The following is a 27,956-nucleotide window of genomic DNA, read 5'->3' on the forward strand; positions in this document are numbered from 1 at the left end:
TATTGGATTGCTGTTTACAGGGTATAATCAGCATCTGGTGGGAATTCACATTGCGTGTAAAATCTTCTCTCATCCATTCGTCTCAGGTGTCCTCTGCAATGCTGAAGCCTTCTGGAACCTCAGTATTGGGTAACCTCTGAGTTAGAGAGCCCCAACATTTTCCTTGAAAATAACTGAGGAAATGTATTGTAAATGGACAAGTTGTCTATTTGCAGTAGCTTTGAATGGGATTTAATCCAGAGTATTGCCATTGGACGTGTCCATCTCACACACCTTCACCATAAATAGTATTGGAAGTGGACACTATTTGAAGTCCTCATATTTGCTTCAAACTTGTAGCAATGGGAGTATACGTATTTAAACTTTTACTGGGGCGGCAGTAGCTCAGGTGTCATCCAATGATCCGAAGGTCGGCGGTTCGAATCCCGCTCTGTCCCAGTTTGCTGTGGTAGTGTCCTTGGGCAAGACACCTTATCCACCATAGAACCTGATAATTTGTTGGTGTCACCTGTAAACCCCCTCTTCTCTGATGACTATTTAAAAACATTTGAGTTTAACATTGTCAATTATAATAAAAAGTATTATTACAACAGATGTCTATTTGATAAGGCTGTAAATGTAAAGAGGCCATCGCTTCTTATTTTCCTACAGTAAAATATGGTAGTATTCTATTTGGTAGTATTTTAATATTGTAGTAATATGATCGTATTTGTACCACTCCTCTCTCAGTTCTTCATCCTTTCTGTCCTATCTCCCTCTACACTTCTTCCTCTACCCAGGCAGGAGGGTCCCCCCCTTATGAGCCAGGTCCTGCTCAAAGTTTATGGACAGTGAACAGTGATGTCCAGGTACGTCATTTATGCCGGGGACGGTGGGGACGCGTCCCCACCACTTTGTCTGACGAGCAGATTTGTCCCCACCACTTAAAAAAAAAAAAAAAAAAAAATAAAAAAAATAAGTAAGACGCGATTTGTCCCGTATTTTCATTAACGCCCCATACACACGTCTGTCACACCACATCAACACTAAATGTATCAATAATGAACAGAATAAAACACAGGAAACATTAAGGCCAGCAAAATCTTAGTGGCGGGACAACATGACCTGCTGCGTCTGTGCCCAGATCTGTATATGTGTGTGACAGACAGCGGGGAGGACTCGGGCTTCACCTCCAGGTAGGAGTTGGGAATTAAAAGTTGCGTTCTGCAGGCCCGGTTCTACGGGGGTGCATAAGCATTGCACCCTCATTTTATGTGTCTTCATGCTCAGTTGAAAAGACGAAAAGTCTGAAAAAACTGACAAATGCGCCTGATTTATGGTTCCGCGTTAAATCGACGGCGTAGCCTACGGCGTAGGTTACGCAGCGGCGCGTACCGTACGTTCGCATCCCTGCGTATCCTACGCCGTACGCTTTGCGTTGGTGCAACGCGGAACCATAAATCAGCCAGTGTCCGTCACTGATCTGCTTCCAGCGCGCAGTTTCCTGCAGCAGCAAGACTCTGCTCTCTGCTGCTCCGTTAACACAAAGTAACCGTGGATATTCGCAAGTGGTTCAGCACAACGACATAAACAAGTTTACAGGACTGTCTCAGAAAATTAGAATATTGTGATAAAGTCCTTTATTTTTCTGGAGTCCAAAAATGTCATACATTCTGGATTCATTACAAATCAACTGAAATATTGCAAGCCTTTTATTATTTTAATATTGCTGATTATGGTTTACAGCTTAAGATTAAGATTCCCAGAATATTCTAATATTTTGAGATAGGATATTTGAGTTTTCTTAAACTGTAAGCCATGATCAGCAATATTAAAATAATAAAAGGCTTGCAATATGTATATGATGTTTCCGACGACCTAAATAAGACCGCGCAGATGGCTTTTAATATGGGGACAATATCGCGTCAATACGCATCATCTAATGCAATCCCTATTATTTATCATGAAACCTCAATTCGGAAGTAATGGGCGTAGCTCGTACCCAGCACTTTTCAAACCTTACTCAGGTTTATGGTAAATGTCCCCAGCACTTCTGAAATCAAACTGACGCCCATGGTGATGTCCACTGTAATTTGGGTATGTGAATATACACCATGTAAAAGTATTGCCATTTTTTGCTGTGCACTTCACATTTTTTCTTACAAATTAAGGTATTTTTAATGGGCAATACCTTTAAAGGGCGTCCTTCACAAATCTGAACTACAGTGTAAAAGTATTTGAAGTGAACACATTGTCAGGTATGTCAGAGATGCTATTAAAAGGCATTCAATATTATTTATTTGTCATCGTTCATATTTCATAACAATGAAATTACAGGTGCTTCATCGCAGGTGCTGGTCCTAATCAGGGCTGGACTGGGACAAAAAATCGGCCCGGGCATTTTGAGCCTAGACCGGCCCACCAGGTATTGATGGAAAGAAAATGAAGCCTATGAATGAAAACAAACGTTCTTGTCACACCGCTTGTACAATGTCTTGTTGGTGTGTATGTTCTTGTCTAATAAACCTAAACCTACACCATCCCCCCCAGTCCCGTTATAGATGTACTTAGTAGTGTTTCTGAGTAGACCAGCAAACTTGTATGGCAAGCCGTTTTAACATTTAATAGCTAGACTGGATATGTGTTGCAAATATCTGTAATTCAATTCTTCCTAGTCAAAAAGAACATTTCAGATATCTACAATGATATATTAACCCATTTTAAACAGGGGGAACGCATTCTGACAGCGTGAAATACTGCTGTCAGAATGCGTTCTCCCTCTGTTTATCATGAAGGGATGCTCACACATCTTTCAAATTCATACTGCTGACTTCTTTCACCAACACAGATAAGTCCTGTGATTTTCAGGCTGATATCATCATATTTGACCATTTTAAACAGGGGGAATGCAGCGCTGCCTCTGTTTTTACTAACTAATGACCATGAATTGCCTAAACAGTGGGTTCTTCCAATATATGTATATATACACAAAGTCTTTGCTGCGATGGCATCACTGTAGGTAAACATTTCTCCAAAAAGATTGATGTATTATTTCACCCACCCACTATTAATCACAGCATTATTAAAATTTAGTGACAATCAGGAATCCAAACACCACTGTCCCTGTCAAAAAAGCAACTTAAATTTGGAATTGCTAATTTAGTTTTATAGAATATATAAGATATTGAATATGAACTCATCATTCTTCAAATAGTATAAATAATAATATCAATAATAAGCCACGCGCTCTAATGTTGTGACTACTCCAGCCAGAGCTACCTGGGAGACTTGCGAAGCCCTGTGCGGAATGGCCGGGGGGGGCCCTCGCGTTTGTTCCACACTCCACCGTCTGGATCAGAGCAGCTTGTGTCTGCGCTTGGTCTGACGCAGTTGTATTGAACAACAGACACGCGCATCATTGCACATATATTTATTGATATGCACAGACTAGTACACATTTAGGTCTGTAATGGAACGTGACTGTTGATATTTATAAGGGAAAAAACTAAAAAAAATTTGAAAAAAAAAAATTGAAAAAAAAAAAAAAAAACGGCCCATAGCGCGAGGCCCCTTGGGGTGCGAGGCCCCTTGGGGTGCGAGGCCCCTTGGGGTGCGAGGCCCCTTGGGGCGCGAGGCCCCTTGGGGCGCGAGGCCCCTTGGGGCGCGAGGCCCGCGGTCGCACGGTTCGCACACCCCTTGCGGCGGCCCTGACTTCAGCCCATAACCAATCTAACTCATCATAACCAATCGGCCAGTGGTACCAGTTGTTCTCTCTCACTCACTCATCTTCTCCCGCTTTATCCGTTACCGGGTCGCGGGGGCAGCAGCCTCAGCAGGGATGCCCAGACTTCCCTCACCCCAGACACCTCCTCCAGCTCTTCCGGGGGGAGTCCGAGGCGTTCCCAGGCCAGCCGAGAGACATAGTCTCTCCAGCGTGTCCTGGGTCTTCCCCGGGGTCTCCTCCCGGTGGGACATGCCTGGAACACCTCCCTAGGGAGGCGTCCAGGAGGCATCCGGTACAGATGCCCAAGCCACCTCAGCTGACTCCTCTCAATGTGGAGGAGTAGCGGCTCGACTCCGAGCTCCTCCCGGGTGACCGAACTCCTCACCCTATCTCTAAGGGAGCGTCCAGCCACCCTGCGGAGGAAACTCATCTCGGCCGCTTGTATCCGCGATCTTGTCCTTTCGGTCACTACCCAAAGTTCATGACCATAGGTGAGGGTAGGGGCGTAGATTGACCGGTAAATCGAGAGCTTCGCCTTTCGACTCAGCTCCCTCTTTACCACGACGGTCCAGTACATCGACCGCATTACTGCGGACGCTGCACCGATCCGCCTGTCAATCTCACGCTCCATTGTTCCCTCACTCGTGAACAAGATCCCGAGATACTTGAACTCCTCCACCTGAGGCAGGACTTCTCCACCCACCCGGAGAAGGCATGCCACCCTTTTCCGGTCGAGAACCATGGCCTCGGTCTTGGAGGTGCTGATTCTCATCCCTGCCGCGTCGCACTCGGCCGCAAACCGCCCCAGCACATGCTGGAGGTCCCGGTCTGATGAAGCCAACAGGACAACATCATCTGCAAAAAGCAGAGATGAAATCCTGAGGTTCCCAAACCGGATCCCCTCCGGCCCCTGGCTGCGCCTAGAAATCCTGTCCATAAAAATTATGAACAGGACCGGTGACAAAGGGCAGCCCTGCCGGAGTCCAACATGCACCGGGAACAAGTCTGACTTACTGCCGGCAATGCGAACCAGACTCCTGCTTCGATCATACAGAGACCGGACAGCCCTTAGTAGAGGGCCCCGGACTCCATACTCACTCAGCACCCCCCACAGAATGGCACGAGGGACACGGTCAAATGCCTTCTCCAGATCCACAAAACACATGTAGACTGGTTGGGCAAATTCCCATGAACCCTCGAGCACCCTGCGGAGGGTATAGAGCTGGTCCAGTGTTCCACGACCGGGACGAAAACCGCATTGTTCCTCCTGAATCCGAGGTTCGACTATCGGCCGTAATCTCCTCTCCAGTACCCTGGCGTACCAGTACCAGTTGTTGTCAGGTAAAAATCAAAATCAAATGGGCCAATGGGCCTGCCCGGGCCAAAAACAAAAAAAAATCGGCCGGCCCAAAATCGGGCCAAAAAAAAAAAAAACAATTTTTTTTTTTTTGGGCCGGCCCGGCCCAAAATCACCATCGGCCCACCGGGCAAATGCCCGGCATGCCCGATGGCCAGTCCACCCCTGGTCCTAATATATATAAGTGCAAGATAAGTAAGAAAATAATAAATATAAATATAAAGTGCAAGATAAGTAAGAAAAAAAGAAAAGAATTTAATGCCCAGAAGATTTCCCTGTGATGGTGGTCAGATGCGTGTTTAGGAAGGTGATGGCGAAACGGCAGTGATCAGCACCTCCAAAACCGAGGCCATGGTTCTCCACCGGGAAAGGGTGGCATGCCTTCTCCGGGTGGGTGGGGAAGTCCTGCCTCAGGTGGAGGAGTTCAAGTATCTCGGGGTCTTGTTCACGAGTGAGGGAATGATGGAGCGTGAGATTGACAGACGGATCGGTGCAGCATCCAATTTGCAGTTATCTCGATGTACCGGACCGTCGTGGTGAAGAAGGAGCTGAGTCGAAAGGCGAAGCTCTCGATTTACCGGTCAATCTACGCACCTACCCTCACCTATGGTCATGAGTTTATTGTCCATATTACATGCATCTTTTATTTATGCAACAACTACATTTATATTTGAATTTGCCACTCTGGAAGGGCAATTCAGGGCAAATAGGGCGAATATACTGTTGCCAGGGCAACAGTTGCACATGCCTGTGCTCATCCTCAAAGCCCTGATATTTAGCAGTGCATCATGTTCTTCACTACAGTGCTTTTATTTTGGCTTTGACATGGCTTCAAGTACATGGAAAAATGACATAAATGTGTTACAATATTAAAAACATGCTCTCCACCAGCTCTTTAAAACATCTTTGGAATCAACAAGCTTGTTGCTAAAAGCCAGATAAATGTGAGAGAAGTCAGAAAAGTGTTGGGAGGCGGATGAAGGCTGAGACTGGAGGTGTGATGCATTACAAGCTCAGTGAGATGAGAGATCAGAGAAGACACCTAAAAGGGGGGAAAAACATGAAAAGACTTTGTAGTTGAGCTCCAGTTAAAACAGTTTTTAACAGAAATCAGTACAAAGTATCACTGAGACTGAAACAAGACTCGTATAACCTTAACATTTAGCAAGAAGCTCAGATCAAATGGTGGAAAGACTGCAGATGGGGCTACAAAGCATGTCAGTGGATATTCTCTCACCTTTCAATCCATTTCTAAAGAGCTCCATGCCATGAAAAGATTCAGGTTTGTGTTTGATGTTTCAGAGACATCAGAGAGGACATCATCCACCTCTAACTGCACTGTGTCTTAACCGGCAGTTTTTTCTAGCTTTAGACTATACTATTTTTACTTTATAACACTACCGCACAACAAACTGCTCCATCCCTATTATAATATGTAAATAGTTTAAGATTTGTTGATTTCCTGCATCTGATTGTGGTACAGTATGTTATTGACCAGAAACCATTCCACTTTGGTCTCATCTGTGCCTTTCACATGGTTCCCAGTTTTTTCCTGCTGGGCGCCCCTTTGGTTCATAAGAAATGTTTTGAAAAATATTAAGCTTCAAAATATATCCAATGTATTCAGGCACCAGCACACTACTCAAGGCATTTTTATTTTAACAAACTACATATTAAACAAACACGTAAAATGCGCACAGTCTACACACAAAATGCTGTGTGTGCACAGATAAACCTATTTCTATTGATTCTGTCTAGATTTATTGGGTTAGTATTATTTATTATAGTATTATTATTTTCGTAATTGCTTACTTTGTGTTTGTGTTTTTTATAATAATAATATTGGTTATAGGTATTTTTATTGGAGGAATGTCACCGCTGAGGTTCCCCTTCAGCAGCCGCTGGTTACGCTGTTGAAAGGAACAGCGTTGGCTATTATTCTTTATTTGTGGCAGTAATTTCATATCAGGTCACAAAATCAATTTGCATCAATTTGTATTAGCAAAATAATGTCTGTGTAGAAACCCTCCCATCTTGTGTGGACATCGTGGGTCAAACAGCTGTGTCAGTGGACTTTTTTATTGGATTTTTTGGAGCTCCATGTGGGTCCAGCTCAGACACTGCAGCTACATGTTACTGTGGTTTGCTTCCACTTATTTTACCGGCTCCTTTTATTTTGTTTGGATTCTACGAGCAGAGTGCGCCCGGAAAAACAACACATCAGGTACAGTGGGAACGCATCACATTCCTCTCCACAACACTGGCAGAAAAGAGGAGAAGGGATTCAGTCCAGCTGAACGATCCAGGATTAATACAGAAGTGAAGATGAAGAAGTGGAGGAAGTGAAGTGGTGGACTGGGACTATAGAGACAGATCAAAGTTGGCTCTCTCTTTTGCTGTGTGAACACCAGCAACACCTTCTGAGATTTATCATCCCCTAATGACCCATGAAGCCTGCGACACCAGCAAATCCTTCAGCAATCACAGCCTCAGTGAATCGGAGGAAAACTCTGCCCTTCAGGGAGACTGGTGGCTTTACATCTGCAAGTGTTTTAGATAAACATCAGAAGATTTACAATACTGTGCTGCATTGTTTTTCAAGTGCTGAAATAAATCTGAAGCTTTATAGGTTTCCTTTTCTTTGGTTCCCGGAGTTCCAGGATTTATACCACTCCAAACTTATGCAGACGGTCCAGTTTTGGCAACAGAATGACAGAAAGACGTAAAAGTGCATCAACAACAATATTTATAGCTATGAGATTGAGTTTAAAGGCTGCTGAACAAAAAGGAAAAACAATTCAGCAAAATAAAGTATGAGACCACTTTAGCAGAAATAAGTTCAAAGTCTTGGTTGCTTAAAGGCAGCAGCAGCAGCAAATGACTTATGATACCTTAAAAAACTATTCAATAAACTCAGATTAATGGAATAAATGATGAAGTGGAAGTGAATGAAGCGAGATTAATCCTGTGAGAGGTAAAATGACCGAATTACAAACTACAGTCTGGCCTTGGTTTGTATCTCACAGCTCAAAGAACAAATGTAAGTCAACATAATTACTTATATGTATAAATGAACATTAACCAAAAACAACAAAGTCTGTTGTGATAGCCTGATCTAACAGAGCAACTTCCAGGGAAGATTATACTATGCAGGAGAAAAATAAACTGCCACAGCAATTTTAGAGTGCCTTTTTTTTGTTACAGGAGTTGGAGTTTACGAAAGGTTTTAGAGCAAAAATGTAAAGTTAACTTACAAAAGAAAGGGTTTTATTTGATTTATGTGAGGCTTATAGACATTGTCAAGTCAAGTCAAACTTTATTTGTATAGCACATAAACAAACTTTCACAGAAAGTGCTTTAAAAAGCGAAGACATAAAAAAAGGGACAAGAAAAGGGCTAAGAGACAAAATCAAGAAACAAAATGACATTGCATTGTCATTCAAAGCATATTATATTAACTGGTGATGTTAAATTAGTAGGGGTGTAACAATATATCGTGCCACGAAATTTCGCGATACAAAAACGTCACAATACGTGTCGTGGAGGTGACAAAGTGTATCGCGATATTGAGTTATTAATATTAATCTATTGTGTTGACTAGAAACGCGCATCCGACCGCGACCGCGGCCGCAACCGCATCTCGACCCACGGACCAAAATCTTACTCCGCTCAGAATAAACTAGTCCCATTTTTTGGTCCCGTTTTGAGCTCTGAACTTTTACTAATGTAAGGCTGGTGTAGAGTTAAGCCTTACCTTATTGAATTAAACCTTTTTCGGGTCGTGAGTAGGATAAACACGGGGGGAACTTCTGCTGAGTTCCAGTGTACTTTATTGTCCGCTCAACAGTGTAGGATTTTAGAGCATCAACATAGCACCTAGTGCTGTATCACTCCGCCCAATCTAAAACAGACTAATCACTACAGATACACTGACTAGTGTCATTATAGTCCCTGATTTACATCAGAATATAAAGAATATATTTATAAAACAATGAACCCTGAATTACCAAAACAAACTTCTTAACAAAAATAAATCTCTTACACTTATAAGGTGAGCATGAATCAGTCTTTTTTATGATGTAAAATTGTATGTATTTATTTACTTTTATTTATTTATTTAATTTTAGTTGTTAAATAAGAAAGAAAAAAGTCAAATCATACATGAGAGAAACTATTCAGTTTGTGGCAAAATATTTGTACTTGTATGAAACTGAAGATGCATAATGCAAACCTGACATTTACTTTTAGTTCAGTTTGTGGAAAATGGTTGGCCTGGCTTTCTCTTTAAAACTTAAACAGTTATAAAGCATTACAAACTGTAACAATAGGGCAAATGCACAGCATTGTTTTGTATTTTGTGTCTTTCAAATAAAAGACAATTTTTTCCAGTCATATGTTCCTCATTCAAGGTTGTTAAAAAAATACTGCTATAATATCGTATCGTATCGTTATCGTGACCTCAATATCGTATATCGTACCGTATCGTGAGATTAGTGTATCGTTACACCCCTATAAATTAGCCACAGTTATATTTGACACGTTTCTGATGGTCAGTCTCGTTTTGTGAGGTATTGGTGAACCGTCATAGGTGAGAAAAAAGTAGTTGCCCTCTTGAATTGGGGTATAATACTTTGTGTTGGGTTGAAAGACTACAATGTCGTCCCCCCCCAACAGGATTTCCTTCTCCGTGGTGATCCCATGGTCAACCCACTCCTTGCACTCTCATCAAATGTAGCTCAAATGAAAATGTACCCAGCGGTTCCAGATATTTTCCATGCTTAGATATCTATCGGCAACCACAGATGGCTCAGTTTTGAGCTGTTTAGAGTAATGAGAGGTGACCACCAACTAATCACAGATTCACCCCCCAGCCAGGCTGTGAGTTTAGCTTAAATCATCTATCCGGGTGGTATTCTTAACAAGATTTACACACAATTAGAATAACTTCTCAGCCAGCATGACCTACTCTTCTTCATTTGAAAGTATGATGGTAGAGTGAATACGACAACACTACCATCGTTTGGATCTGAGGTACTATTGCAGTTGTATTATGACCATTGTCTCTTATTCCTTGACCAAATTGCTCCACTTAAAATCAGAAAAAAAAAAATCCAATAATGCACCAAATACTGTAGAAAATATAAACGTCATTGGAAGGCCAGCAAATTTGAAGAGGGACACAATCAAATACTAATCAGAAATCAGTTAAGGATGCAAGATCAGCCTACTTTTCTCAACTAATATCCAGCAACAATCATAATCCCAGAAAACTGTTTAATGCATAACGTTTAAATGGTTTCCCATCATCCCCTCAAGAATGGGATCCTGAATTACCTGACGAATCCCGGATTTATTTTATTAACAGAGGGGAGAATATCAGATCTCAAATACAGTCGGATTCTTGCAGAATTTCTCAAAATTAGAGCAAATAGTATCCCCAAAGAAATCCTCTGGATATTGTTCCCCACCGCTGCTTAAAGAAGCATTCCCCAGAGTCTTAAAGATGTTTCATTTGTCTCAAGCTTCTGGATCTTCTCCAGTCAGCTTTGAGCATGGAGTTTTGCACCCACCGCTAAAGAAACATAATTTGGAGCCCACATCTCAACAACCTACCGACCTACATCTAAACTCTTAACTCTATCTAAAGCCTTAGAGAAAGTGATCTTTGGCCAGTTGATAACATTTATGAGGGAAAACAGTATTTTCAGCAGCTTTCAGTCTGCTTTTAGAGCACTCCATATAAGAGTTAAGGTGACCAATGACCTACTGTTTAAAGGTGAATGTTCAACCTTGATGTCATTAGATTAAAGTGCTGCCTTTGATACTGTTGACCATAACATCCCCTCATCCTCTAACCGGCCAAGGCAGACGGCCGTTCTTCCTGACTCTGGTTCTGCCAGAGGTTTCTTCCTGCTATCGGAGGTTTTCGACAGTCGCCTGCAGCTTGCTCAGGGATTGTATAAAATGAAGGCTTTGACTCAGTCTGCTGGCTTCCTTAGCTCTGCAGTTATTTCTATTGTTATTTTTACTGGCTTTATATTAATTGGAATACTTCAGAGGTTAATTCTATTTTCGGGGAGGCCTTTACAGCTGAATTGTATTGAATTTTCTACTACTATGCTAAGCACTTTGTAAATATTTTTAGAAAAGTGGTACACAAATCTATTTTATTGTCCTTATGGTGATGATGATGGTGATGGTGATGATGATGATGATGATGATGATGATGATGATGATGATGATGATGATGATAGTATTTTTTGATTATTTAGTTATTAATTAATTATCTGTATCACCTCTGGCAGGATCAATTGGTACTACGAGGCTTGGCAGACCATCCCCACTCACCAGTACGGTCGTCTCATTAGCACATTGGTCATTTAATTCTTTAAACATATAACAACATGGTTGATTTTTAAAATTTCAAAAAGTCTTATTATTACATTAAGAATCTTTAATAATAATTACATGGATTACACAAATGTATTATATTATTACAGACTTCTATTCTATGTAAAGTAGCTTTCCTGGTGTTGCTTTTGTCTATTACTGCAAATTCACTGTAAAGTTTTCTAGTTCATCCATGAAAAACAGGCTTTCTTTTTCTTTCTTTTTCTATTCCAGAGCTGTTCTCTCTTGACTTCAGTGTAAATGTCTCTGTCATCAGTTAGTCGTAAGGCAGCAGAGGTTGGCTGGATTAATATTAATGTGCTGTGTGCAGTTTGCTGATTTTGGCTTTAAATCATTAGCCAGACAGGCACCGCTTTCTGCCTGAGGGAGCCTTGTACAAAATGACTATAATGATAGAAAGGTTGCTACTTTAACAAGAAACTATGCATGTTCCATGAACAGTGTTTGGAAATGAGCGAATCATTTCTTGCCACACGCTTGTTGCAGTGATTTGTTATTTAAAAAGTCTGCATCTGAGCAGAAATAACCGGATACCACTATTGAAATGTGGTTCCGAAAGAAATGCCACAAGATGACGCTGTTTGTTGCACCATCGGCCTGTTTGCATCTGCAAACTGTCCTTCCAACTAATGAGAGAATCGTCGGCGCAAACCCCGTGCAGGGTGAGTTGATGCTGGTGAATGACTGCAAATACACAGAAACGAGGGAGAAGCCCGGTCCAGGTGCAGACACCTCGGGTCTAAATGTGACTCGTTGTGTTTGAATATTACATGAAGGAGACGGGACGGTTTAAAAAAAGTCTAAACCATGAAAATCCCCTCAGCGTCAGCATGGAGCTGCCCCCAACGAGCTCAGCAAATTGAGATTTTGTCACATGTAGCCTGTGGCAAACTGCAGAATCACCTAACTTAATCGAAAGGAAATGCAAGTTGCATCCTAAATTACTATTATTTACTTATTTTTGACGATTTATTTAAGTGTATTTTTGCAAATGAAAAAGTGTGATTGAAAATGGGACAACACTCATGCCTAGACGTCTCCTCTGGGACTTGTTGAGCTGTTACTTCATTGATCGCTTCTGACACGTCTTGTTTAATCTGACGATAAAACATATCGTATCTGTTTAACAAACGCAATTCAGACTGGGAGATGGTGAATGGAGACCATACACTGAAAAAAATAAATCTAAGCGCATGTAAATATAACATATTTAAATCTGTGATATTAACAATTAAAAATGAAGTTTGTTGCTTTGTATGAATACGTTTTGGACTTAATGTGCATTTGTTCAAAAAACAAGACATTGTGCATTTTTTTCTTAACAAGCAGTAGCCTATTTATGTAATCCCAGGCAATCTTTTCATTTACACACAAACAACAAGCAATGATCTTGTTGTATTTACTTTTCCTTTAACAATTTTAATCAATTGGGCAGATTGACCAACGTTTAGATGAAACATGCTTTATTTGTTTAAGTAGAACACCTCCATATCTTGCTTGATCTACTTTAAAAAAATTAAGGCAACTTTTTCGCATGAAATTTTTATGTAGATCAAGAAAGACTAGTCTTTCTATAAACTACTCAATTTTTAGTATGTACAAAATTCATTTGCAAGTAAAGTCAACTTAATTTTTGCAAGTAAAGTCTACTTCATTTTTTTTAATGTTTTTCCTTTTTTTCCTTTTCTCTTTTTTCTCCTTTTTGTTTTTTCCTTTTTTCTCCTTTTTTTTCTCTTTTTTTCTTCTTTTTTATCTCCTTTTTTCTTTTTTTTCTTCTTTTTAAAGTCAAATTAATTTTGATAAATAAAGTAATCTTAACACAATTAAGTTGACTGTACTTGCAAAATGTATTATTTACATACATAAAATTAAGTAGTTTATACAAAGACTAGTCTTTCTTGATCTACATAATAATCTCATGCAAAAAGTTGACTTATTTTCTTTAAGTAGATCAAGTACAATATGTGTATCAGTGTTACACAGCAGAGCAGCAGACGCCCCTCCGTGGATGATCCGGTGCTGATGCTGCGGGTTCTGCTGCGTGCTGAGGATTCGGGATGGCAGCGTGAGGACAGAAACTGCTGGAAGCCAGTCGTTGGAAATCAATCAGTAGCCTTAACACTAGAGATGCTCATCCGATCCATTATTGAACCTCCCCTAGTGAAAATGCTGCCATTCAGAGGAGCGTGAAGTCGCTCCCGACAGGATCTTATTGACGCGCGTATGTATTCGGATCCCGGTCCTTGCCGGGGTGTTTCTCAACTTACCTGACACGATGATTTCTCCTTATTTCTTGGCGTGAACGGGGGAAAGCACACGCGGGAGTGCGGATTTACATTCCAAAGTTTTGTTTGTTCACCTCTCGCTGGGGTTTCCTGAGAGGATGGATGGCAGACGCTGATTGGAGCAGAACGCGTCTCGCTTCACACCGTTCATTCTGCACGGATCTGTCTGCGCTCCTCCGGCAGGGATGAGTGCGTGTCGAAATCTGCACCGCGGGAGCCTGCTGCGCTGACAGAGCCGTGTGTTCAGGTGGCAGACGCGTGCACGCCAGGGGATTTCTTTCTCCAGGAAAGTTTGTGACTGGGAACACAACAGAGGATGAACGCAGCGCAACGCATCTCGTCCCCTTTCGCCCTCGGAGCGTGTTGATTCGTTTCCACGCGTGGTTTTCAAAGGATTTGATTGGGTTTTTTTTAATTGAGTTAATGAATCATTTATTTTTGCCGGGGTTGATGGAGAATGTGTTACCAAACAGTGGACCCTTGCTGGAGGGGAGAGCAGAGGACACCACGATGCCTTTCTGGAACCACAGGTGTTCCTTGTGAACAGGTGAGTTTTTTTTCCTTCCTTTTTTTTATTAGAACAAAAGTTCCTGAGTTGTGTTCTTTGGTCAGTTAGAAACAACACAAGTGCTATTTTTAAAACTCCCATAGTACGGTTTATACATTTAATCCCGCTGCAGACTTACCCCAGAAAGTGGACTCTGGAAGACGTTTAAAAGTGTTTAGAAGAATGACAAATTGATGACAAAGTGCCACAATTTTCAATTTTCAAATTGTGTCTGGCAAAGACTGAAAATGACACAAATGATTCCACTTGGCTGCTAATAACTAGTGATTTAGAGGATGTTGAGATTCCCGTTCACTAATGGAATTGGTCACATATTGTGGGTTTTTTATTATTTTTTCTTGGAAAAGTTGATAATTATGCAGCATTGGACCACTTTCAAAATGCACTGGACAATAAAACTGTATGAATGTACCCGCATTATAATTTTTAAGCTTTCTCGTTGTTCCTTTTGTAAAGTTCTATTTCTAACTGATCATTTATATGTATTTTTTTTTCTTTCAGTGACCCCATAAATCCCAAAATGCCTAACTGTGGATAGAGAGCTGACCTCTGTCTGCCTCCCTTCAGTCCCTCTCCTCATCATTTTCTTGTTCCTCATCCATCCCTTGTCCCTCCTCACCTTACATCTTTCATCTTTTATCATAATCTCAACCCCTTTTTCCTTTTCCATCTTTGTCTGCATCTTAAAACTCCTTCTTGCTCCACTTCTTGTTTTGATACCTACATCCTCCTTCTTCCTCATTCTCTCTTCCCCCCTTTCCCTCAAACCCACCACCTCCTTCTTTTCCTCTCCCCCACAGCACACATGCAGGCCAAGAAGCGGTACCTGCTCATGTCTGTGGGGGCCGGTCTCATCTTCCTCGTCTACCTTTGGGGTCTGCAAATAGGGGACTTCCAGCAGCAGACGTACCAATATCCGCAGCTTCCCCAGTATCACCCCTACCGCCAGCAGGAATATCAGTTCTACTACCAGGATCAGGTGGCATACCACCCCCAGCCTCTGCCCCAGAGGCGTCCGTCCAGACCGGCCAGACGCTGGCCAGAGTCAACCGAGCTGCTGCAGCCGTATCTGGAGGGAGGAGAGCAGGAGGTAGAACGGACTGATTTTTATAGAGAGAAAATAAATCAATGACAAACATCAAACTAGAAAATTACGAAAACAGTCTTATTTATTATGAGCTACAGTATATGGAAGAAGCATCAACATCACAATCAAAGGAAAATTGAAACTAAAACAAACAAAATATGCTTTAAATACTCAAAGTGTCACGACTGGTGTGATGAGGACCCAGATGCAGGAGAGCGAGGCAGGACTTCGCAAACAAAAAGGGTTTATTTTACAAACCAAAAAACAAAGCGCTGCTTAGCAGGATCAAAAACACACGGAAACAGGGATCAAAAACTGGAGGAAAAACTTGGCAGGACACATGGAGGAAAGCACAGTACGGAACCACCAGGAGCAAGGGTATGACAAGACCTGATATACACAGGGGATAACGAGACACAGGTGCAGACAATCAGGGCAGATGGGACACAGGTGGGGCAAAACAGAAACAAACTGGGGGAAATGTCAACCACTGACACAAAGTGTGCTGGGATCACAGAGACAGGGTTGTAGTCCATTACAGTTGGCACTGTGGGTTTAAAAAAAAAAGATTTAAGATCAAAAGGTAAATTGCTGCCACGTATGGTGTCATGTTCCGCTGTAACGCGCATTGTTTTATCTCTTGCGCAGTGTGTTCTGGAACGTCAGAGAAAGAGAGGCATGTGCTTTTTCTTTGCGTGATGTGTCCTCAACTCGGGCGCAGACAGATGGAATGCAGACATGTTTTATAGCAATGCTGTTTTACACAAAAACCCTGTGTGTTCGTGGGGATTTGTGAAATGTTATCAGCCACAGCAGACGTACTGTTTCACTCCGAAGTATGATAAAACTCCCCAGATGTGTTCTAACTCCACCCTTTTCTTATCAATGATCCATCTAAAGGAGACTTTATAGTGCACCAAGTCCTAGTTCCTATGGACCTAAAGGGGAGTACAATGTAGGGGGTGATGAAGTGAGCCCATGAGGAGAATGAGCTACCGAACAATATTAACATCATTTTGTGGCTGTCCATTGCTTTTGCACATATAAAACGCTGCTGGCTAATACACTACTTTGTGAGATACATTGAGGGGACTATCTAGGGTTATACCAACTGTAACTACATACTCAGACAGCACTAAAAATGGGTGAACACATATAGCGTCAGCCTTGTGTAGACTTGAAACATCAACATATCCCAGTATGCTTTGCAGACCCACTAAGAATGCTGCACAAAACACACGACTTGGTATTGAGAAAAGTTAAAACACAAATCAAGAATTCTGCCTGTCTGCCTGCCCCGATGATGCGTTGAAGCAGTTGAATGAGAGTCCTAATGAATGAGACGAACAGGAGTGACCTTTGGTGTGACGTTTATGCGTGTCATTTATCATCTCATCTGTGTCCGTCTGTCCGTGCAGGAGGATAGCCCTCAGCTCCATCACCAGCACACTTCACCTCGTGAACGACGGGCGATCCGTGACAACATCTACAGGTACAAACGTTGCCGTATGGAAACCTGCTTCAACTTTGCTCGCTGCCAGTCAGGCTTCGGAGTTTACATCTACCCTCCCCAGAGAGGGGACGAGGTCTCGGAGACCTACCGGAAGATTCTGTCCTCCATCGAAGGGTCTCGCTTTCACACCACGGACCCTTCACGGGCCTGTCTATTCATACTGGCTGTGGACACATTGGACAGGGACCAACTGTCCGTTCAGTACGTCCAGAACGCCAGAGCCCGAATCCACAGCCTGCCAACATGGAATGATGGCAGGAACCACCTGATATTCAATCTGTACTCTGGCACCTGGCCGGACTACACAGAGGATCTGGGGTTTGAGGTGGGCCAGGCCATGTTGGCCAAAGCCAGCGCAGATGTAATCAACTTCCGACCCAACTTTGACATTTCCATCCCTCTGTTCTCCAAGGATCACCCCCTTAAAGGCAGGGGCACAGATCATGTGACGCTGACTGATGCCCCACCTTCCAGGAAGTACCAGCTGGTTTTTAAAGGGAAGCGGTATCTAACCGGCATTGGTTCAGAGACGAGGAATGCTCTCTACCACATCCACAATGGGGAAGATATTATTCTGCTGACCACGTGTAAACATGGCAAAGACTGGGAGAAACACAAGGATTCCCGCTGCGAAAGAGATAATGAAGACTACTCAAAGTAAGATGCGCTTCTTGATCTCATTTACCCTCTTCTCCTGCTTCTGGGGGCTGTTTGTAACAAGCATCTGTGCGCTTGAATCTGTGAATTAAGGTGATTGATTAGTCCAAAGGCTTTCCATGCTGACTCAGTGTCCTGGTTTAAGATTCTCCCACCTTTTCATTGCTGTCCTTTTGCCTTTGGGGATTTTATCTATCAGTTCAGTCTATTTGTGTGTCTGTAAAGAGAACAGCTGAACTGCATTTTTGCAGATATTAGTGTTGTGACACTTTTCTCATTATCAGCTCTTGCTGAAACTTGCTGTTTCAAATGTGACTTGTTTGTGCGTCTTGACAACAGCTCGTGATATTTGTGTGCAGGTGTGTGCTTGTTAATGCTGCTGATCGCTACAAATTTGGTTTACTGGCTGCAAACCCTTCTTCTGAGTGGAGTTTGCGACTGTGACTGCTTTGCATGACGCGCCTCTTCTTTGAGGAAAAGGCCTTGGATGCTTTCATGTGGAGATATCACAACTGTCATGGGAGTTAAGCCTCACTGTTGCTGTGCCTCTTGAGACAAAGTTAAACACAAATGTGCAGGTATCCTTACTGTTTTGTGTGCATGAGGGAGATATGGCGGCAGGAAAGACTGAAAGTTTAGTCAGCTCAGCAACTGAAAAGCGATCTGTGCCAAGAAGAGAAGTTCACCTTTTGAAAATTTTAGCTAAAGCCGACAGTTGAAAGAAGCAAAACAGTTGCATGAACAGTGAAGCAGCGGCATCTCTCCCAACTTTACCTCGTTTTTTCTTGGATGTGTAGGTTTGAGTCATCTGTAGCAAATTTTAGGTGCAGAAAACTGCTGATGCTGAATGAAAAAAAAAAACACGCTGGATGTGGAAGTCTGCAAAGTGCAGCAAGAAATTAGCTGAACTGTTACAATGTGCTTGTGGGTACAGAACATTCTACAAATATCAGGCCATTTTGGCAATTTCCTTTCAGTCTTTTGAGTCCTCTGCAGCAGTTCTCAAGTAAGCGGTTGTTTCTCAAAATACATCTAAGAAAAAAAGTAATTTGACTGTTGGCTTGAAGAAACTTGTTCTGACTGGTGAGTTTCATTTATCGAAGTACATGCTTTATGCATAAAGCTGAGATTGCGGTGAAGGCCTGGTGGTTGCAACATCTTGGAAAATATAGTTCAGGCAGCTCAGTGCCCTAGAAATCATGTTCCTGTAAGACGAAAACAGGTATTTTCATTTGGATGTGGTGAAAAACAATTCAGAACAAAAAAGAAAGAAAAAAGGCAACTCAAGGAGCCAAAATTCTGCCAAAGGTGTATCACTACATACAGCATATGAATAATAAACATTTCTCAAGCTTTATATTTTTTAAACTCACCCTCCAAAAACAAAAGAAAAGAAAGGCGGAATAACTTATTGTTATTATGAATCCATTTTATTATTCGATTATTGTGTTATTATTTGAACATTATTAACATGTTTGTTTTGGCACTTGGTGAATGTTGGTAAATGACAGAAATTGTTCATTTTAAATTGAGAAGACAACTGTTTCATTGTTAGATGTGGGTTCCAGGGTGGAGCCTCCATGGGTTGCTTCTGTTCCATGTGGACTTTTGATCTGGTGAACTTCGAGGTCCTGGACTGTATCGATGTATTGTATTTCACCTGGCTGCGGCTGTGTTCATGAAACCCAGCAAAATATCAGCTATTTGGACCAAATTAACTCTAAAATACACCCCCTTTGCATTAGCATGGAAATGTGTTCATCAGCAAACTTTTTCTAATCAAGGGTTTGTGTGAGGTGGTGAAGATTCAGCAATTTTGTTAAATGTTGTCTGTGAAAAATGAGTTGAAAGTAGCTCAAATATGTTCATGGAGAGAGATGATGAGTCAGAGCAGAGTGTGGTGATGATTATGTGTGTCCCTCCTCACATAAAGAGTCACATGATGCATCTCATTGTGAAATGATACGCTGAGGATAAAGATCACCATGTCTCATTTGGCCTTGTCTGTGTTTGTACAGTTAGCAGTTAAAGCCTGCAGGCGCTGTTTCATTTCAGATCTAATGTGCTGCAGCAGAAAGCCAGCACAGTGAGAGAAAACTCTGTTACCCACCAGTAATGGACTGCAGTGTGTTGCTGAAGAGCAATGACAGAAATCACATACACAGAGTTATATTTCCCTTTGCTTCACAGGTCGGTAGCAACGCCTTATCAGCTGCAGCTCACATGCTGACAACAGGGGAGACCAGATTCTCCCGAACCCAACAGTTTAAGATAATAAAATGCAACTACTAACATAAAAATTAGTTACGTGATCACCTTTAAATTACAATATTCACTGAAAGCTGTTTTTTGAGTAAGAGTGTTGATGGTTTTCTTCATAAAATGTATTTAACTGCAACTGTCAGTATATTAACATCATGTTGGAGTGCATGAACATGTGGTGATTAATGAACGTGGCTGGTAAAACTGTTGGTTTTATGTGCAGCTTTAAAGAGGAATGATAAAACTTTCAGGAACTAAACAACAAGATACATGTTTTAAGTCTTTAATGAGAGCAATTCAGTGCAGACCCGCTGAATAAAACACAAAAGGTGGTGAATGATGGAGTATGTTAATGAGCAGAAAAGTGCTTAAGAGGCGGCTTGACTAATTAAACAGTGCATTAATTCTTCCTCCGCCTCAGTCGGTCTGCTACTGGCATCATATCAAATACCAACTGTTCAGCTCTCAGTAGCTCACGTCTGCTGTTTTCCTCGTCTAATCCTGGAATTCACTTTGCTCAATCATATATTTCAAGCATCTTTGAAATGTGTCATCTTGCTGAAAAGAAAAAAGAAAAAGATTTCTGATGGTTTCTTTTAAAATAAATCAGGAAACAAAAACATCAAGTAGAGCTTTTTTCTAGAAAATACAAAAAAAGAAAAAAAAAGAATGTCAAGAAATAACTGATTTTATTTTATTTTCTACTTTATTTGATGAAATTTTGACTTTGAGCTTGACGTTATTGCTGATTCGATTCTGGCATGTTTTATGAAATATGGCATGCTGTGTGTGTGTGTGTGTGTGCGTGTGTGCGTGTGCGTGCGTGTGTGCGTGCGTGCGTGCGTGCGTGTAGTTTACAGGGTTGTTTCACCCAGTCAAGCATAGATTGATGCAAACTACATGAAAAGATGGATAGGTTTGTAATCCAGCTTCATAAAATCACATATTTTTGTTTCAAGTGAAAAACTACTCAGTGTTTCCTGGTTTCAGGTAATCCACATTACATTTCTGTCTTTTCTTAGTTTTTTTTAAGGCTAAATCTTCTTTCTGCACAAAACAATAATTTTGAACACTGGAATATGATGGAATTTCTTTACTTTTCACCTCACTTTGCAGATATTGTATTACATATTTTGAAATGCCTCCATGGAGAGGGGAGCAGAGGCTTGCTGGAGGAGCTAAAAGTAAAGATGAATAAATAGTTATTTTATGCAGAAGTCTTTTCTAACTCTTGTTATGTTTAAGGGAATGTGAACATAATAAATGAAATCCAAAGCCTTCAAGCCCACAGCTGAGGAAACCTTCTTTAACCTGAAGGCACTTTCCATGATGTACAAAAACTCTTTCATAAAGACAGAAACATCCAGACTTAACGTTGCTCAGGATTTACACGCTGCTGAACATTTGGTTGTTTGGGTGCACTTTTATTTTTGAAAATGTTTGTTTATGTTAGATGTCGCTGCTCTCGTGTGACAGTTGGTGTTTGTGAAGTATCTGGTGCCTTACTTTCTTTTCCATTACAGCTTGCTTCGTACAACCGCAGGTACATTTAAAAACCTTAACCAACTAATTCTATGTAGTTTTAGTTGCACAGAAATGTAAAAATTACCCAGTTTGTAGCACACAACTAATTCATCAACTTCCGACATAATGATGGTCTTCTATTGATGGATGGGTTGACCCTTAGAGTTAGGCGTGGGTTTGGGTTACCTTGTTAAAAAAACCTGCCAGATATGGGGTGGGTTTGGCTAAAAATTGATAAACTGTGGTTACAATTACATTACATTACATTCTCATAGGGCCACAGAATCCCTTTCACTGTTGCATCCCCTCTCTTGGCCAGGCTTACGCCAGGGGCTGCTCAGATTTTCAGCTAATTTGCATTATTGACGTATTATGACACGGTCTGACAGTTGATATAGCACCTCATATGTAGTCAAGCCAGATGAAATACTTTTAGATTAGCCACACAGATGTCATCTGTTGGAGAGATTGCTGTGCATTTGTCTGCAGGCTACAGGAAAAGTCCTCTGTATGCCAGCAGCATTTGCATCCAGCGGGTCATGTGCTTGAAATCCAGAAATTAACTGTATACATTTTTGTCATAAGATAGATGTCTGAGTTGGGCACGCGATCAGCTGAGACAAAGCTGCCTGCAAAAAACCTTCCACTGTTCACGCAAAAAACCACCAATCATTATAAGATTATTCTAGTGAGGAAAGAAAAGTAGTTATGTCTGTGAGGTTGCAAGTCAGGTTAATTAGTGGGTCTTGTTGCATGTTCAGAGATGTAGATGACGTGTTCGTTAACATTGTTTATGTCTCACATTTGGGTCATACAAGCAAGGGGTAAACATTTTTCATAATGAAGCGTTTTGGATTTTGTATCATGATACTTTTTTCTAACCTTTTCCAAGCACTGTCATGTAGTGGTACTATGAGTGAAGCTAAACTTTCATGTCATGAAAATTTTGTCTTATGGTGTTCAATTTAATTCAAAAATGCTTTATAAATCCTTGAAGGGAAATGTTATGTTGCAGTAATCATGATTTAAGTTCTTTAACTGCATGTTGTCACCTCTTGGCAACACAACACCTCACCCAGTACCTAGTTTTTAATGCAGCTGACCACACAATGGCAGTAATGAGCATTAGCTGTTTGGAAACATCCAGCAGCATAAAAGGAAATTAAAAAATTAAAAAAAGAAGGCAGCAAAAGAAAAAAGAGAAGAAACACATAAAGAAAGGGATTGTACCTGTGTTCTGTTTGTTTCTTTAATATAAGTAGTGATTGAGATGAAAAGAAAACCGTGTTGCCGTGTTGCTGTGTTATGCTAATGAAGCGATCACGCGGGGGGCGTGATCGCTTCATTAGCATAACACGGCAACATCCTGAAACGACCCGTTGATCCTTCTACTGTTTTTTCTTGTAATTTTTATAAAATGTACTTTCAGCAAATGTTTTTGGTCCAAATGGTTGAAATGAGTTGTGTTTGCGTGATTAATGTTCACGTGAGAGGGCTGAATGTAATTTAGAAATCCTCATCAGCAGAGATCTCCTGCCAGGGAGTTCCTGTAGGCCAATCGGAGTTTCTGTCCTACTACAGGAATGTTCTTTGCCCCGTTACGGTTTCCAAAGGCTGTTCCTGGTAATGGAGCTGCACATCAACAATCCGGAAAAACTACCTGGAACCCCCACTAATGGAAACGCACCTAGTGTGTTTACATGTTAGAGAAAAAATAAATATTAGTCCAACTAAAATCTTAGCTTTAAAATACATGTAAATGTACAATGTACAGAATTAAACCAAACCTCTCATAGTCGGACTGACACACAGGTGATGGGTTTGGGAGACGAGCAAATTTCATGAAATCTTCACAAATCTGTCTCTAGCTTACATTTAAACAATCCCCTTACTAAAAACCTACTCTGGATTCAAGAACCCCACATGAACTCAGATTGGATCATAAGAACATGTGCACCTTTATGAATGTTGGTTGAGTGCAAATTGGAAATGCGCTACTGCTGCTCGATAATTAGCATAAATCCTTGTCCAGGCAGCACCGTATAAGAGGGTGTAAAGATGAATCCTCAGCCTGCAGGTAGACATGGTACATGTACAAAAAAATAAATAAAAGAATGGATCACTGGAAGGCCTCATTTCATGGCCATATTGTGCAGGACAAACAGCAAGCCAATATCATTCTCCACACCTTCCTGGGTTTATTGAGCATGGGGCTGCCGCTTGAATCACCTTTAGTGACAATATTGGTGCACTTTGTATCGGTGCAAGTGGCTTTGTGGGTGTCTGTCAGCAGTTGATTTAATCAACCCATTGGCATTTGAGTAAACACAATCTGATCACAATCTTAAATATGCTAAATGCCCATCAATTCAGTATATATACATCAATACTATGTTTCTAATTTACTGCATGTGTTTTAAGGTATCTGCATACTGTGAAAATAAAAGTCCAAATAACGTTAATGTTTTAACATCTGATAATGATGAGCAATATTTGCACAATTGTAAGCTTTTTACAGAAGCCCTTCACATGGTTGGAAACAGGAGATTTTGTTCATACAGTACATGTGGAAAGTTATGGACTAAAGTTTTTATGAACGCCGAAACAGTTTTTGCACAAATGTGTTCTGCTCTTGGTTCATGAATGAGGCCCAGTGGGTGTAAAAACGGTTTACATGCTGGATTATCGCACGCCTAAAACTTCACAGTAATAAAATCCACATGCTGTAACAACTTGCTAAACATTTAATATGCATTCATGAAAAAACCAACAAACAGAAAAACAGCAGTATGGTCAGCTGTTGTTTTATATTTTGTCTGAAGGCCCTCATGATGTCACGAACACTAATACAGAAAATCAGTCTGCCATCTGATGTAGATGGGTTTCGATCGTTCTGTCCGCTCAAGGATACAAGTTCTTCTGAACTCCTCCTCCTGCAAAACAAGCAGCTCGCTGCTGAGGAATCCTTCCTGCTTGTTTGCTGGCGCCTGCTCTGGTGTTTTACACACAGCACATCGATACAGACATCACCAAGTACAGATGGTGTCTGTGTGTGTGTGTGTGTGATGTGTTTAGAGGGAGATCTTACCCAGCGAGGTTCCCTGATGAGAACAGAAACCGACGGGGATCTTGGAGCCTCGGGGCGGTCGATAATTGCCCTCCAATTGAATTAAGCTGTGAATGAAGGGGATAGATAGAGATCTCGCCTCCCTCTGAGCGGCGCCGGATTGAACTCAAGCTGTTTTACTGTACAAAGATAACAGCCGCCTAACCAATTAGACCCTTGTTGTACTGAACTTTTTACCCAAAGACAGTTTGATATCACAGGCTGCGGGCTTAACTTACAAAGTGGTAGAAATGAAAAAATCTTTAACTCCGATGACTTTTACATTTTTTAAGATAACATTCATGCTTAAAATGTTGAAGGAAAGAAACAGTACCCATGGCCCAATGGCATGAGCCGTGTCCTGGCATCTCAGGAGCGTATGCATAAATCTCCCTCTGCAAAGTTTTGCCTCTGCCACAGATTCCATTTCTTTTCCATTTCAATTCTTATCTTTACAGGATCTTAAAGTAATTTTAAGTCTAATCATTTTATTTTGCCATGCTTACAACGGTTTCCTTTTTGTTGCTGTATAGAAACAGATGGTCTTTAAATGCCACAGATTGTAAGCAGAAATAAAATAAAGACATTTCATATGAGTAAGGAGTAAAAAGAAAAACATAAAACTAGGACACTATCTGAAATCTTATACACTATATATATTTAACTCTTAAAGAAAATTTGTTTAATTTCTTTTCTTTGCTATTCTGTTTACCTGTATGTATTGTGGTTGATACATCGTTTAACTCATTTCAAGTTTATGTAAAGTGCTTTGAATTGTTATAGGATATAAATGCATTTTTCTTGATTTGATGCTCAAAAGTACAAAAAGAGATTGTGCAAGTTATAAAGACATAAAACAATGAACTCAAAGATGTTTAAAGCTCTCAGGCTCAGTTTGACTTTTCATAATGCACAAATCAAGACGGCCCATAAAGCAATTACCAGAACTGACTGCTTAGTGTCATTGCTTGAGGAGAACTAGTTTTGGAAACAGTGATTTAGTAGTTTAACAGTTAAGTCTGTGCCGTTGCAAATGCAAGCTTTTACCTGCGTTAGTTCGGTCTTGATCTTGTCCATGTGAGCTGAGTATTTCAGGCTTGTAATATGTTTGTTGTTGGTGTTTTTACACCTTCACAGTTGCTCCAGTAAAAACTTGAACGGCCTTGACCCTCTGTTGGAGGTGTGCGCAATTTCCTGTGGAACTATACACCTACGCCCAAACAGCGCTGCTGTGCAGCTTACTGAGATGTTAGTGAGCTGCTTGTTCTGTCAGCTACAACAAGACAAGCTGGCTCATGCGATCAGATTAGGTTAAACAGAGCAAGAGATACTTTAAATCTCCTGCAGAAACTCCCGAAACCTTGTTGAAGAGGTTAGAAAAAGTATGGGAACTCCTTGGAATTTGATGCATTTCTTGGCATTAGTTTGCCATAAAATGTGTTCCATTCTTCATCCAAGTTAAGTCACTGTAATAGAGCACAATGTGGTTCACGGTGGAGGTGATGGCTTCTTTCATTAAGCACTGGTGAAGGAAGGAAATGAAACATTTATATATATCTTTACTGTGTGATGCACACAAACACCTTTGAAAGCGAATGCTGCATTGTTATTTAACACCCGGTGATCACTCTGTCATTTGACAAATGCGTTCCCATTGTAATTGTTTCATAAAAAGGGAGTAAAGACACTAAATGAATTAGTTATAACATGCTCTGTCTGTTCAGTGTGTTTAATTTGATGGGTCCCAGCATGCTTAAAAACACACACAGCTGCTGTCAGATCTGTGAAAGTTTGCCAGCTGCAGAATCCAGTATGTATGATGGAAGTGTCCGATTGTATTAATTTAAATGTCAGCTGTGGCCACGCAGGTGGGCTCCACTCTCCATGTTTTGACGGATTAGAAAAGAACTTAATTTGCTGGCCGTGTTGAAAGATATTCCTTTAAAAACCCCATATTATCCTGTTCCTGACTTCAAGACATTCAGAAATGATTTGTAATATCATAGTCATCTTTAATGTCATATAGTTGTATTTTAAGTGGTACACAACTGTCAAAAATAATGAATAGATGTGTTTCAGAGCACTCAAAGCTGAAAGTTTCAGACCATTTGTTCCCCTGTAAAAGGTCAATGTCGTGAGTTTGCTGACTGGATTCCTGCCTGTAGCAAAAGCACTCAGCCACAGCTAATAAATATGTATTTATCAACCTCTGCTTTAGCTGGCAGGAGGTTAGGCTGTTGCAGGAAACACGCTCCACCTTGCTTGGCATCATGCCATGTGCACATTTGATTGTAAATACATCTTAACGTAAGTCAAGGCAGTTTGTAAATCACAGATGAAATCATCCAAATGCTCTCACTGAAGGCTCGTACACGCTGGGCGATTTTCAGCCGTCTCAGATGAAAGGTGGCTGTCGTGAAAGACCCGTAGAAATAACCGCCATCGCAGGTCCGAATCGGCTGTGTCAGGTCTTACAATGTGACTGGTTTTGCGGACAAAGACGGCCTAATTTGATTTTCTGACTGAGCCTGATATGCCACGACCTCGTCCACTGACTAGCCAGTTAAAATGTAACTTAAAATGAGCTAATAATGCAACCCATCACAATGCCTCCAGAAAAGCAAAATGTAAAATGAACTAAAGAATTAGTGGAGTTGTGGTAACAGAAGTCAACACTATGAAGATGTTGGAAGTTGTTGCACATTAAGGGCCCGATTTACTAAGATCCTAAATAAAGAGTACTAAATTGCGTGTGCACTGAAAAAGTTTGCACGTGCTGTTGTTGTGTGTTTTGCGGGTGATCAACTAAGATTGCGTGCGCAATTGGTAACAGGTGCAAACAGCAGTATTTAAATGAGGTGTTGCGTGTCTTACGGTTTGCGCCATGGAGAGTCTGGATGGAAGCAGGAGAAGCAGGATAGTCGCAAGCGCAAAATGAAATTTGACGAGTTGGAGTTGGAGATATTAGTGGAAGAGGCAAATAAACACATTCATGAACTACAGCAAAGAAATTTAAACATTACCAAAAGAAACGCAATATGGGAGAAAATCTGCGATAGAATAAATGCAGTTGGTAAGACAAAAAGAACGGCAGATGAGGTTAAAAGAAGGTGGCAAGATATAAGGCGAAGAACTAAAGAAAAAGTGGCCTTTAATAAAACTTCGGCAAACAAGACAGGTGGAGGGGCTGCGGAAGAGATGCCTCTAACCAGCATTGAGCAGCAGGTGCAGCTCAGCTTCTGCGAGGAGCAGATAACTGGGATACCGGGGTATGACACGCTAGAGCCAACTGCAGAACAAGTATAGGCGCACAATAAGAAACACTTTTTTCTCCATGAAAACACATGATTTATTTATTATCACAAATAAAAAAATGAATGTGCCTCCTGTGGCAACCTTTTGCTGAATAATACTCGATTTAACATTCAAATAAAATATTTCTCTTTTTGCAAGTGGAGAATCCTCGCCATCCCCACCCCATTC

The 27,956-nt window shown here is 41.1% G+C and overlaps 1 protein-coding gene across 1 annotated transcript in view; it reads left to right on the top strand.

Moving 5' to 3' along the window:
- The first annotated feature begins 15,129 nt into the window (after positions 1-15,129).
- LOC133418595 (exostosin-1) overlaps positions 15,130-27,956 on the top strand; it is a 380,641-nt gene continuing 367,814 nt past the window's right edge. Inside the window, exons 1-2 of the mRNA XM_061707365.1 lie at positions 15,130-15,414; positions 16,830-17,581. Of these exons, the coding sequence (XP_061563349.1) occupies positions 15,130-15,414; positions 16,830-17,581 (1,037 nt within the window). The remainder of the gene's footprint in view (positions 15,415-16,829; positions 17,582-27,956) is intronic.

The sequence above is a fragment of the Cololabis saira genome, chromosome 18 (genome assembly GCF_033807715.1).
Source record: "Cololabis saira isolate AMF1-May2022 chromosome 18, fColSai1.1, whole genome shotgun sequence".
NCBI classification, from domain to species: domain Eukaryota; kingdom Metazoa; phylum Chordata; class Actinopteri; order Beloniformes; family Belonidae; genus Cololabis; species Cololabis saira.